At 42.8% G+C, this 13,131-nt stretch overlaps 1 protein-coding gene across 1 annotated transcript in view; it reads left to right on the top strand.

The window, feature by feature from the left end:
* Positions 1-7,405: 7,405 nt before the first annotated feature.
* LOC142956162 (solute carrier family 22 member 23-like) overlaps positions 7,406-13,131 on the top strand; it is a 30,521-nt gene continuing 24,795 nt past the window's right edge. The window contains exon 1 of the mRNA XM_076097554.1: positions 7,406-7,920. Within this exon, the coding sequence (XP_075953669.1) occupies positions 7,432-7,920 (489 nt within the window). The 5' untranslated portion in view covers positions 7,406-7,431. The remainder of the gene's footprint in view (positions 7,921-13,131) is intronic.

Raw genomic sequence — 13,131 nt, 5'->3', positions numbered from 1 at the left:
GTCCTTCCCTGGGTCCTTAGGGCTCACTTAACCTCACTTATACGCCCTCTGAAGAATTATCCTAAACTCATGATATGATTTATTTTCAGATCTTTGTTCCCAATACTTGCTCCTTTCCCCCTCTGTTTTAGCTTCATGGTCAATGTTGACTATGTACACAGTTGACAGTAATTAAAGAACACAGCAGCCAACACATTTAATCTCCAGTGGAGGAGTAGAGATAGTGGTTGCGCAAAGAATTTGTCATCCCGGGTTCAACATTCTTGAGGTCAAAGGGAGTCAGTTTGAGAGTTCAGTGTTTTGCGTAGCTTGCTTGAAGCTGACAACCACACCAAGTTCTCCAAGTATATTCTTCTTTATTTTGTTTAATACTGTCCCTTTGTCCTTACTTGTCTGTCTCTCCGTTTCTCTGCACGGACAGCACCCAACACGCAGGCGTGCAGGAGCTTTGAAAAGTGAAAGTCAGCGAGAAAAATGGAAAAGACATTCACCGTACAGCCACACAACAATAACCATACAATGCATGAGGTGCCTTCAGGTCATAATAAAGTCTTACAGCCTTTATATCCAATGGGGAAACAATAGTTTACAGACACATTGTGTCTATTACACTTCTGGTGTTTTAGCCCTTAGCTTTAGCCACTGTGCACAAACACACACAAACACACACACACACACACACACACACACACACACACACACACACACACACACACACACACTCACACACACACAGACACACACACACACACACAGACACACACACACACACACACACAGACACACACACACACACACCACATCACGTGTGAGGACAGACTGAGAGAGATAGCAGGACTGGGTGGCATGTCCACGGAAACCAACGCCCTTATTAAATGGAATGTTTCTAAACAATTCAAGCATTGCTGTCTTTCTCTTTTTCACAAACAATCTTTTTGCACGCACATATTTTGAAAAAACTTGCCATGACTTGTCTGTGCTGGATATTACACATCGTAATAAAAACGCATGCTGATGATGGTGTCTCATTTATTACAATGACAAATGCTTGATATGCCAGCCTCAGATGCTAAACACACCCACCTAAAGAGACACACCCTACATTTTCTTTCTCCCACTATAGGTTCAGGTGGGTTCGCTCTGACTGTTTAATTTTTAATACACGTCCTCTGAACAAAAGACACTGCAAGACTGAACATGAACAATTTTCCAAACTTGCGGCTAACAACAGCTCTCGTGCCAAGAGACACGGAGGGAACGGTTGGACAGTGAACCTTGCCGTATAATGAGGAAATAACTGGGAGTAAACCATTAATTCTTAGCTCTCCATCAAAGAAAAAAAGGGTTTGGCCTTAATTAAACCAAAGATGCACAACTGATTTATGGTTTAGATTTATGGTTGTTGTGCAGCATTTGCGCGTACATTTTTGTCGTTAATAAGGTGTGAATCTTTCTGGGAGATTTATGGGTCATGACTGACACGGTGAGGTGTGCCAAACGGTGCAGGGATGGTTCATTTTGTCGGGTTAAGTCATACCTGTCTGTCATGCACTAGAGCAGGGGTCTTCAACGTTTTTCAGGCCAAGGACCCCCAAACTGATAGAGAGATGGAGCAGGGACCCCCCGACTATGTATATTGTATAAAATTGTGTTTTATATTAAACTGGGCCTAGTGCCAAGTATAAACATACCTCTTTATTGTGCATTCAATACTAAGCTATTCAAATAATACACAGGTTCATATATTCATGTTTTTATTTTTAACATGTGCAAGGTACAGTGAGTAGGTCGTGCCACTGCCTTTTATAAACATACCTTGTCAGCTGATACCAAAGCCAACATCAACATTGTCTGTCAATTGCATGATAATCATGCATACAAGCTATTCAAATTGATGTTTTCATTTTAAACATAAATGTGGAAACGAAAAATGAGTGATGGCCTATTAGTGCAACTGCCATGCATAAAGATACCTGTTATCTTACATACAATACTGAACTATTAAAATAATGGACAGATTCGTGTTTGGAAAAAAATAAAAATAATTGTCGAATCAACCAAAAATTTCGCGGACCCACCTCTGCACTAGAGCCACCCTCTGGATTATCCTCCTTTATCTTTACTGTCTGTATTTAAACTATACTTGCTGTCTGCATTGTCCATTCAGTCATGCACATCTCTGGGACTTTCTTTTTTGAGGAGAAAGTGAAATCTTTGCTGACTGTCTCTTCAGACTGGGAGTAAATCTTTAACTGAATGTTTGCTTTCTGTACAAAAAAACAGTGCGGGTCACTGTTTCCTGGTTGTGATGAGGAGATTTCTTGCAAATGGGAATTTGTCAATCATGCATGTGTAACCCGTACCAAACTGACATCTGGAATGTAAAACCAAACAGACGCACACCAAAGTGTCTGACTTAAGGGAAGTGAAATATGATTAATCAAAAACAAGTGGAGGGTGACACCAGGTTAACTCCCAGAGATGATGTCTGCTGATTCACAGTGAGAGTTTGACCTCCTGTCACCTGGAGACACACACGTGATGTCATTTCCAGACACTGGCTCTGACATCATTCACTAAGTATAGAAGGACATTTTAAAAACAACAACGCTGACAGCTGGTTTATTAAATCACATTGACAATTGACGTTGTCTCACTTATTAACACTGTGATCTGAGTTTCCCCAGCAGCTTGTTAACACACTGATGGTTCCTCAGACTTTCCACTGCTTCATAAACTCATGAAACAATACTGGAGAAGAGACTTCTGTGTTTCTTCACAGGACCACTGGTGGATAGAGCCATTCACTTTCACTCAATAAGGAATTTGACAAAAACAAAAAGAGGGTGTAATAACCAGGATTTTATAAGTACTGAGATCATGAGTCCAAAAACCACAGCCTTTAGAAATGTTTGACTTGACCAAAAATGTTTTTTATTTTCTGATCTTTTTTTCACATTTTATTTTAGGTGAATAGGTAAAACAATTCAACAAAGAGATATCACCAAGTTGATAACATACATTAAGACAGTTATACTTTGTAATACAAGTTTCAGTGCTTAAATATGAAAATGAGGCATTGTCTAATGCTAACTTTTGGTGAATTAAAGATGAATATACAGACATAAATAGACAAAGAAGTAAAATAAACACTTAAATGTGTATTTTGGAGGTTTTCTTTTTCAAAGGTGGAAAAGAATATTTAATTCTAATATAAAAAATCACCAGAATCAGCTTTAAAATATCCAAAATTCTGAGGAGTATACTTTTGTAATTGTAGAATGTAAACTCCTCAGTCATTAAGCCATCCCAAATCATCCACAATACTGGCCTCAGTTATCAACTGGAAACAAATCAACAGCATTAGAGGCCATTCCTCAGTGATTTAGAGCTAAAAAAAACAACCTTTGAGTTAACACCTTTTCTTTTACAATATTTGCTTATCAGCTGCAGATTACCTGAAGGCTCTTTACAGTGTGTGTATCATACTATGCAACAGTGTGGGCCAATCTTTATTCACATTGCCCACGAGTTTATTATTTTTAAGTTGATACTAATCCCAAAGTAATACATCACTCTTTATTACTCTTGGACTTTGGATCCAACATGAACTAAAAAGCATATATATATATATATATGTGGCTACAGCGAGAAAGGATTCATTGATGTGTTTTTAAATCACAATACGTTGTGACACAGTCTATATCTATAAGTCTTTTATACATACAGACACTGTCATCTGACTGTTGTCTGAGTTGTCTTTTCACAGCGGAACAGATGAATCACTCAGTGCCGAGTGTAACTCAGCTTTCACTCAGTTACACCTCTGGGTTTTTTTTTGTGAAGCCGGTTTATTAGACACAGACAGACACATAGAACACACACACACACACACACACACCCACACACACACACACACCTAGCATTGCTTGGGGCGGGTCCTGGACACACCTGAATTAGTTGCTAGGGAGGGACAAGCAGGTTTGAATGATAACAAACAGCACAGTGAGATAATGTGAAGGTACAACGGTCGACTGGTTTCTGTTGGCTCGCAGCCAAGCGATATTTTCTGCACACACTGCAAAAGAAAGCATTGTCTGAGTGACATATTTGTAAAGGATGCAGATAACATAGATCCGGACATTCATGTTTTTCATTTTATTTTGTATTGTTACCTTTCAGACAATAGAGACGAGGGAGAAAGAAGAAAGGTGAATTTATAATTCATTAGCTGTTGCACAACACACTGAAAGCTAAACCATTTGAATAGCAGCTTCATTTAACACATATACTGTATTTCTTTTGTGGTCATTTTAAACCTGTTTTCAACACTAAAAGAAAATCCCCACTTTAACCTCACAAATATGAAAGAATAAACACAATAAAAAATAAATAAAAAGTCTACAAATGCTGCAATGACAAGAAAGCGGTGCTGTTGCTCCAGTCTGCCTGCAGGGGTCATCAGTCTGTAAGGAGACACAGGACACTGCAGGACATTCGGGCGCCCTCACTCATCCTTCCTGGGTTCTTTCAGGATCCAATATTTGAATGGCTGTGATGTTAAATGTCACATCAAACGTCTACTCCAATGTAATGTGTCACAATTGTGTGTGTGTGTGTGTGTGTGTGTGTGTGTGTGTGTGTGTGTGTGTGTGTGTGTGTGTGTGTGTATGTGTCTTTTTTTAAATAATCATTTAAAAAAGAAAAAAATATTCCAGTGTCAAATAGTCAAAATCACATGTCTTCACTTGCAGATCTTCGAGAAAGTAATAAAAATGAAATGTGCATGACTTTACACGACCTGAGTGAATAAAACATATGTAATAGCACGTTAAGGCCAGGAGGGCGAAGCACTGCTAAACAAGTAGGAGTCAGATAAATATAGGCTCAAGCCATGTGGGTGTAAATCAAACCTGACCAATACTGAACTCTTTGTTTTCATCAATATCGACCAGTTTGTCCCACGAGGCTTCCTTAAATCACTCACAATGAGTGTTACAGCACAATCAAATGATGTTCATGATTCAAGACGTCTGTCTTCAGGTCAAATCAGAGTGATATTAATAATAGAAATAAATCTATGTGAGACTATGATGAAGTGTAAAGTTGAGTTTTGCGACCAAATGTCTTAATGTATTCACAAAAATCCACTTATTATGTCTGGCCAAACCAGTGGTGGCATTTCAGTAAAACTGAGGGCAAGAAATTGTAAAATATTAAAATTAATAATAATCCTATTTGATACGGATTCAATCAAATTTGTTGATGAAAATGCGCATCACAGCAGATAATGTAAATCGAATGTGTTGCCATGAAGAATGGGTCCCACTCTCCAACAGGGCACACTTTATAAAACGTTAATAAGTTATGGCTTTATTGATAGGTTATACATTATTTATTAATGCTTTATAGATCAATGAGGAAAAGCTGTGGGTTGCCAGGTTGTGATAAAAAAAGATCAGTCGACGGGTGTTTGTCCTTCTCCAGCGTTTGTCTTTTATTTCTTCACTTCATCAAACCTCTCAACGGTTAGTTCAACCATGCACTCAGCTGCTAAGCGCTGAAGCCCATCTGGAATAAAATCCATTTAGTAAGTACCAATTAACATTTACAACTCCAGACTTGGTAGTAGAAGAACCTCATCATTAATGACTTTGGCCTACTGATATTTATAACTGCAGACCTGTTGGCTCATTATAAAGTGAGAAAGGGATTAGATTTTTTATTACCACCAGGCAGTGGTGGAGTAAAGATCATTTCCTTAATTAAAAAATACCACAGGGCACAAGTCCTGCATTCAAAATGTTGCTGAAGTAAAAGTACAAACGTCTTAGCGTCACAATATAAGAATATACAAAAGTAAACATATACTGATTATGGAGAATGACCCATTTCATATTTGCATATATTATATAACTGTATTATAATTACAGATTATAATTATTTAAGCATTAATGTCTACTTCACTGCAATGTTGCAGCTGGTAAAAGTAGAGCTCATTTGAATTATTGTATATATACTGCATAGTAGCTGAACCTATATTAATATATCAGATGTTATTAGTTGATTTATGGTTTGTTTTAATAATCTGAATCAGCAAAATCACTAGTAACTAAAGCTTAGTGGAGTAGAATAATAGATTAGCATAAAATGGAAATGCACAAGTAAGTACAAGTACCTCAAAATTGTACTTAGTACAATAGTGACATAACACCACTGCCACCAGGCAAAAAAAATCACGAGGAAGTAGAGATGATCAACAAGCTAAAATCCACGACCAACAAAGAAGAACACAGTGAAGCTTGCAATCAATGACAAGAAAATACAATGTTGATACTCAAGACCGTACTCCTTTCAATGCTGCTCCACTCACTGCACTATCCCTATACTACACATGTTAGTCATTGGGCCCTGTTCTAGAGGTTTCTGCTCACATCTGTGATTACAAGTTAAACAAAGAGTCGTTATCTTTTTTTATTATTCACCTTTGCTGACAGCTAAAGTGGAAGTGGCATGTTTTTTTTTATTGCTTGCTACAGAACTGGGCGGAGATAGAGCTAGTTCCTCCTCCTCCTCCTCCTCCTCCTCCTACCACCCGCGATAGGACATCTGTAGCCCACTGTCCATTTAGAATCTTTGTATTACTTATCTTTCATCTACAACAATATGTTTGGTTCAGTGTCCCTTGGAAGAAGCCAAAATACTGGACCTTGTGGCTTTCTTGCAAAATGTTTGGAATTCCAATTTCTCTACAAGAATAACAACCACAAAAATGTATAAATGAATTAAAATAGCATACACATTATGGTTGCAAAATATATTTGGCCTACTGTGAGAACAACAGTGTGTTCGTTTAAACAAATGTGCAAACTAGTTTACTAGGGCTACTAGTTTATTTACCGAATAACATTTTTTAGATATTATAAGGAACTTCATTGGGTTTTTCCCCCCCAGTAGCTGTCTTGCTCTACTGAGAGTGAGCATTTTTGATTGTGAAAGTGGTCACCAGTGGTTGCAGGTGGCCATGTTGGCGTAGAGTCAGCAGCGCGCAGCCTTATGGGCAGGTAGGTCTACCTGTGGCTCCCTTGGGAACCACTTCCATCGGGCTCTGCTGCCACAGCTGACCGACAGAGACACCGGTGATTGGGACCACGGAAAACACCATGAGATAGTTTCCCTCACCATCGCTTTTTTTAAAAACTAACTGCGGTCCGCCTTTTGTTTCGGAGCGTGAGCCCGCACCGAGTCCCGCACTGGGGAGGGGGGGGGGGGGGTTTGGTGGCAGACGGAGGGAAGTGCTTCCTGATAATAAAGAGGTGCGTCTTATTTCCACTCCAGTGATTGACTGCGCACGGCTTTCACCGCCGGAGCTCGGGGCATTGACGCATTGTGGAGTCGACAGTGAGTGGGTGGGTGGGGGGGATAGCGCCAATGCAAACCCGGCTTCGCAACACTACGGAGGCATCTATCGGTGGAACCGCGATGGCCGTGGTGCAGCTCGACACGGAGGACCATCAACCCGAGAACGGCTTCGTGTCCCCCGACACCGCGTCGCAGGAGCTGCTGACACGCATCGACGACTCCGTTCTGCCGTTTCTCGGGGGATTTGGGAAGTACCAGAAACAGCTGATCGTGCTGACATGGATCCCGGCGTTATTTATCGGATTCAGCCAGTACTCTAGTAATTTCCTCCTCGCCCAGCCGAACACCACATGCGTCCAGCCGCTGGCGAACCTGACTGATCACACCGCGAGTCGCCCCTTGTTGTCAGGCGATCCGAGAAACATCAGCGCGCGGCCGGCTAACATTTATGACAATGGAAGTGACGGCACCCACACTGACAATGCCAGCATGCACTGCAAATGCAGCGAGTGGACTTTCGAGCTGCACACGGGACTTGCACAGAACGTGGTCACCAAGGTAAGCGGGGTGGACGTCCTTTCCATCATTTGTACGTGTTATGCATGCGTGATACCCTGATACCCGCCCTAATCCCATAAATATCGATTTACGTTAAATGGAGAAATGATGGCACTTATCAACACGAGAATAAAAATCTAACTCAAGCAAGCAGCATCAGTCTGTATGAAATGACGTCGGAATAATTTGACAGCTTCTTTATGAGTGGTTGTGGTTGTGCCTCCGTTGAGCCGTGCATTTCTCCACAGTGGGCCGTCTAGAGTCATTTCTATTCGGTAGAGATTCGCAGATTGGGCTCACGTTGGACCTGGAAGTAGTAGGACTGTTTATGTGAGATCGTGCCGACTGACGGTGAGTGAGTGAGTCATCGCAGCAGCTGACACAAAGTGTGACCTATGGCAGAGAGACGCCACCACTGGCACATTGGGCAAAAAAAAAGAAGAGTGCCAGGTGCTGGTGGAATTTTGTCGTAATGGACATAATAGACGTGGAGGCCCCCTTTTTTAAATTTGGAGCAAAGGTCATTAGTGCACTATAATAATGCAACCCCACCCGCCCCATCGCTGCCCTAACCAAACACCGGTGACATGTGCTTACAGCTTTTCAAGTGTTAATGTGAAGTCTTTCCCTCCACACACACTGCCACCGCCATTGTGTCGTAATGTGTTCCTGTCTGAGCTGGCCAGGCTGAGGAAAAAGCATGCAGTAGGCCCACAGTCATCATAGTGGGTCAGCTAGCTGGAGGAGGAAGGTGTTTTTTTATTTTTTTATTATCTCATTATGCATATCAGCTCTTCTCCAATTGCCGATGCTGCATGTATGCTTATATCAAGTAAAAAAATTTTTGGAAAAGCATGAAACCTGATCCACGGGGCTCAGAGTAAACTTGCCGTCAGTATTGATGGGATGATGTGATTACATTTTCAAAAACAAAGACTCTTATCACAGAGTAGATTGGAGGGGGTTGTGGCACCCTGAGCTTGCGTCCACTCTGATGATAACAGCCCATCTGTTTATCACTGATAATGTCTCCGTTTGCATAAAGCAAATGAAATGCAACTGTGGCATTCAGCCAGGGGGACAGTTTAAGTCTTGATTTCATTTACTGGCCTCTGGGTCATTTGGGGGGCGGGGGATGCATGAACTAAAGCCAGGCCGATAAACAGTTTTTATGGACGGAGGCGGTCAAAATACTCTCAACCTGCAGCTGATGATGAAGTCATATGTTGGGGAAATCGATTGGGTGGATCCGTGTTACTAACAGTCAAAAAATGTCAGTTCTCTCCCGGGTGAAAAAACAAACAAAGGAAAGTGTCTGATTTGCAGGGTTTGGCTCTCCTCTCATGCTGGTGCTAACCTGTAGATACTAATATTTGTATTGCCTTTGCACGCATAAGGAGAATGTCATGTTGACACTACCACCACTGCAGATCAGTGACAGGACTGAGCAGTTGGTAAACGTGTCTCGTCTTCCCTGACCAATGCAATCCACACTGACAAAAGTCAAAGTCAGGAGAAACTGAACCGGATGGCACGGGGACAAACCCGGAATTGGAGCCAAAACTGAAGCAGATTCGACCCCCCCCTTGTTAGCGGCCCTGCCTCTCTCCACTTCCAAGGCCCTTTTTCCCCTGGCTAGCAGCACAGAAACCAGGATGTGACACTACAGCAGGAAGTGATGACTTGGCATTTCTCCTCGTGTTTGCATTGCATGGGCATAACTGCACATGACTAGGCTCGGCTAACTGTGGCACGCGATCCCTGAAAAGCGGTGCAGAGTGCCAACACCGTCGAAAGGCGGTAGCGTCTCTGTCAAAATGTACCAACACATAACCCCGTGTTACTCTGGTAACACTTTGTATCACACGAGGAAAACGTCTGCCTCATGGTTTCATCTTGTGCCACGTAGGTTTTGCCTCCAGAATCAGTAGCACTTTACTGCTCATTGCTTTTTCTCAGGGCGTCAGAGAAGGAATGCCTTTGATGGAGGCAGAGGAGGTTGAGGTGGTGGTGAAGGAGCCAAAGTGGTTAATGTGGGAGACCCATACTCATTGAGTCAAAGCTCTCCTCAGGGTCCGTCTTAATTGGACCGAGCCTTAGAATTGAGAGTGTATCATTACTCAGAGACCGACAGAGTCTCTCTGCAACCTATCCTACCCGGCTCCCATTCAGCTGTGCAGCAGCTGCACACGCCTGCCCGAAATAGTGATCCGAGAACAGCTTTAGAGCAAAGGGTAACCTCCACGCTATTTCCCTGTTTACGTGTGCATCTTGTGTATTATTCAGAGTCACTTGCCATTTAGGGATTGATGATCATTTTAACATTTTGTAAAACCTGACGGCACTCTGGCCAATACGTTTAAGCCATTTTTCATCTGGAACACAGAATTATTTTATATATTTTAGTGTAAAAGATGAAAATGGTTATGAATAAGCCAGTTGCAAACAGTGACGTGCATTTTTAATTATTTTCTTACACTTTATAGACCCAACAAGTTATTGAATAATCAGGAAAAAATAATTGGCGGATTGGCTGATCGATAATGAAAATAATCTTTAGTTTCAGCCCTAGCTAAGTGACTACTCAAGTACTTCAGTATGTCAGTGCCAGCTTTATATTATTGTTCTCGTAGGTTAGAGTATTGTTCCAGAGTGATAAGGAACATCTGTTGTAAGAGCACATTGGTGGGTACACCCAGACCCCGTATCACTGTGCTGGAGGTTGCGCACCCATAGATCTGGAAGATTATACCGTAGTCGAACACCCATGCAGGCCTCTCTGCTCTGTGTCCCTTCATACTGTTTACCCAGCTGGTTGGCTCCGTCCACAGACCCCGGGTCAGTGTGGGACACTTTGAAACGGTCTCAGCTGTCGAAAGGCAATGACCCCACTACAGATACCCAGTCAGCACACAATGACAGCCACTCACAGCGTCAGCTGGGAGGAGAGACGCTTGTGCGACCCAAAGATAAAGCTCTGTCGAGGCTCTGTGTGTGTGTGTGTGACAAGAGTGTGTGCCGCTGGCTTGTTTCTGATAAGTTTTCTAAAAGGGAGGGGTGAACATTGTGGGGAGTCTGACCCCTCGGCTGTAGTGCAAGTTTGTTTTGAGGGCTGTGTGATGGAATTCAGGTTGTCGGGAGTGTTGCTCCGTTAAAAGGTCTCTTTGGTGACGGAGATGTATTCTTATGGTTCTTAACGGTCAACAAAAGGAGGCGATGAATGCTAGGTTGACGAAAAAAAGGTTTGCTGTTTCACCATCCGTCACTGTTGGTAGCAGTAAAACATAACTGCCGTCGGCTAACTTGCCAAACATGCTAGTGTGTTCTTTCATTTGTCCGGATGCTGTGTGCAGTGACACCGAGATAATGTAAACTTGCTCCCACACTGTAAGTCACTCAGGCTACGTCACCAATGTGAGATGTGTGTGTATTGTGTCCTGGTTCACTTCTTTTCAATACAAACCTGCTATGAAGAGCGATTTGTCCTTTTGCTCTTCCCTTTTTGTGTTTCTCTACCAACACAGTACAGGATTTCCACCCTTTAGTGCGGCAGTGGGGCTGAAACTTGCACTTGGAGGCAGAAAGCGTCTGATAACCGCGCTGATGGTCTGTTGCTAGGCAGTAACTATGCAGCAGTCTCTCCTCACAGCTGCTTTAAAGCATCTCTATCCCTCTCTCTTCAGCCTGTTATCCTCACCCGTACCTTCCTTTACTCTCGGTGTTTCTCTCCTTCTCTTTATATGTTCTGTTTCTACGTCGTATCATCTTTATTCCTCCCTCCTCCTGTGCTTTCCTTCATCTTCCTCCCTCCCCCTCCTTTCACCAACCCCCCCCCCCCCGCCACCACCACCCCCACCCACCGCTCTGTAGTTCAGTGAGTGCAGAATTGTGCAGCTGTAGTTGAGAGCGTCTTCAGCTGAGCTAATGAGCCTCACCGGTGTAGACCGATCATTGGCGGCCGCTCATTTGAGAGAGGTCGACGGGCACCCTTGGGGATTTTAACTGATCGGCTTTTGGCCCTTCATTGTTCTGCAGTTTCTGTCAGCTTTCAGATTAGTATACATATGACCTCACTCTATACACTGACGTCTTGTCATTACTCCCCAATGAGCAAGACAATAGCAGACGAGCAACCGGCCGAGATAATAGGGGCATAGCAGACGAGCTGCAAGGATTTGACTCGCGCTTAGACTGGATCGCAGTTTTGTGGAATTTCTTTGCTCTATAGCTGAAAGTCTGTCCATGTATTATTTTTTCCCCCCACTTCTTCTTGAAGTGTGAATGAACACCCATTAGTGATTGTGCATGAGCGCGGTCAGAGTGTTGGCCTGGAGAGAATCCTGGTTAACAATACGTACAAATTGGCAGATGCTGAAATAAAGGGCATTAATAATATTATTTTGCAAAGTTGGTCATCTGTCTGTGGTCGGTTCTCTACGCTCATCAAACTTGCAGTCATCCAGTCCCTGCGTGAATACAGACTTCATGAACAGTATGTGCCGGTTTGTCCACAGTCACAGCTTCAGTTTTTTTTAAAAGCACAGTTGGTCGTGCAGTGATTGCGCAACAGGGACTTGTTTGCCTCCCTCTGTCTTCTTCTCTGCTGACATCGATATTGAAACCATGAATGAGTGGCATGCCTGGGTCATGTGATGGTCGGGTGGCTCTTGGTAATCCTGGAGCGTTCCATCTGGAGCAGGTCACTATAGTGGAGGCTACGAGAGGTTAGAGTGCCTCAGAGAATAATTTAAGAACAAACCACACTTTACATTTTTTACGACAAGGTTGAGCTGCTACATGTAATGAATATAATTTGTTTGTGACATGGCAATATATGTTCCCATAGTTTCTCTAGTGGTAGTGTTTTGGTGAATAGATTAGGTAGAATTGAGGCAGAATGGCACCTGCTATGGCCACCACGCCCCTGACTGTTTCTTCCATGCCGGGCACAGACAGCTGGGCGGCACATGTTGTCTGAAAGAGACCCCTAATATCCACTTCCTCTCTGACATTCAGGTTCGGGTAGATTTGCTTCCGTGCACATACTCGACGGGGCTTCACATTTGCTGCTGCACCTCTCTACGATCATTACTCGTGCTGTGAACAAGTTTGTCACAACTTGTCGCTACTGTGGGGAGAAAAAATAAATAAATAAAAAATCAGGGCGTGCTTGATTCATACAAAAGCAGGCTGACTGCATTGTTTGCACTG

This window comes from Anarhichas minor, unplaced genomic scaffold (genome assembly GCF_050575085.1).
Source record: "Anarhichas minor isolate MPS153535 unplaced genomic scaffold, ASM5057508v1 ptg000024l, whole genome shotgun sequence".
Taxonomy (NCBI): Eukaryota; Metazoa; Chordata; class Actinopteri; order Perciformes; family Anarhichadidae; genus Anarhichas; species Anarhichas minor.
The sequence above is the reverse complement of the archived record's forward strand: the minus strand, read 5'-3'. Positions and strand labels throughout refer to the sequence as shown.